The 1,485-nt window shown below is 51.0% G+C and overlaps 1 protein-coding gene across 1 annotated transcript; it reads right to left on the reverse strand.

Moving 5' to 3' along the window:
• Positions 1-204: 204 nt before the first annotated feature.
• On the reverse strand, positions 205-1,164 carry LOC308086860 (beta-1,4-galactosyltransferase 1-like; the record flags this gene model as incomplete). The annotated part of the gene is made up of 1 exon (XM_080430503.1): positions 205-1,164. One exon carries the CDS (start codon positions 1,162-1,164, stop codon positions 205-207), a length of 960 nt encoding a protein of 319 aa, XP_080286629.1.
• Positions 1,165-1,485: the final 321 nt, after the last annotated feature.

The following is a 1,485-nucleotide window of genomic DNA, read 5'->3' on the forward strand; positions in this document are numbered from 1 at the left end:
CGGGGCTAAAGCACCCAGGGGAAATGAAGAGCACCCCCTCACAAACTCATCACAAAAAAAGAAAAAGAAAAAAACACACATATTCACTTCATGAAGTACATTTTGTGGTACAAAATTAACCGCGTGCACGCGGACCGGCCGCGCATGCACGCGCACTGCGCACCCAGGAGCGTGGACACAAATCGGCGCCCCTGTCCCTTGGTGTCATTGTATGACCGACCGCTTGCCGATGTCCACGGTGACGTTGGTGTACAGCGGTCCTCTCGTTGTCCTCACCACCTCGTAGGACAGAGAGTTGATCCCGTCTGTTGCCATGGTCGTTTTGGTTTGAGTGATTTGGTCCAGTCTCTCTAGGTTGTCTGGGTTGCCTTTGTCTTTCGCATGAGGGATGTTCTTCATCTTGGCCACCTCTCCATTGGGACGTGACACGGACATACCAACAAGCATAACCCTATTATAAGCGTCATCATCCTCACCGCCCCATCCCCAATAGTTATTTGGGAAACCATTGATTTTCAAAAACTGCTCTTTACTCATCGATGTTACGCCGCCAAAGGCAGTGGGATATGGTAAGCTGAAGTCGAACTTCTCAATGGCGGCAGCCAGGTGTCTGGGCTGGCTGAAGCAGCCGTATTCATTCCGGTCGTTCATTGGAATCAGGTCCACGTCGCTGAACACAAAGCAATTGTAGTCACGATCCTTCAGGGCCTCAGCGAAACCAATGTTCAACAGCTTAGCCCTATTGAACGTCTCTTCGCCATGCTGTTCGACGACATACACTGTAGGCCTATAGTCCAGCTGCTGTCGTTGCAGTACGGGGTGGAGGTAGTGGAGCCAAAATGCGAGGTGCTCTTCTCTGTGTCTGAAGGGAATGATCACGGCCACCTTCTGGGAGGATGCACACTCTTTTGGTCCATACCGACCACCGGCCTCAACGTTAGGGTTCTCGTTCAGAGTTTGCTCTAGAGTCACTTTGGTGCTGAAAGTCACACTCAGGGCGCCAATCAAGAGCGGAGAGTCTTCAGGACATGGTGTTGTGTTGTCTGGTGGTGCAGCCAGGAGGGGGAGGGTGTGTGTGTGGCCTGCAAACACCAGCAACACCACTAACAACAACAGAAACACTAACGTAAGACTAACACTAAGTATCTGTTTAAACCTTTGCATCCTCTCCTCTCCTCTCCTCTCCTCTCCTCTCCTCTCCTCTCCTCTCCTGTCTGGTCTCCTCTCCTCTCCTGTCTGGTCTGCCGGCCGCCCTGTCCTGTGTCGGCAGGCAGGCGATATGCGGATATATTCAGGATATATTTTGTTATATTGCCTCTGAGAGTATTAGGTCTGGGCTATAATTTTCGGTAGTTATAAGGTTAGAAATCGCTCACTTCCCATTCACAACGAATACAGAGCTCATATGGTTCATTCGTGTCTCTTAAATAGCCCGCCGGCCGCTGAAGGGGTGTCGTCATTGTTGTGTGTGACCTCATCTGGCCT

This window comes from Gymnoscopelus braueri (assembly GCF_963280865.1).
Source record: "Gymnoscopelus braueri genome assembly, chromosome: 6".
In the NCBI taxonomy this organism is placed as follows: domain Eukaryota; kingdom Metazoa; phylum Chordata; class Actinopteri; order Myctophiformes; family Myctophidae; genus Gymnoscopelus; species Gymnoscopelus braueri.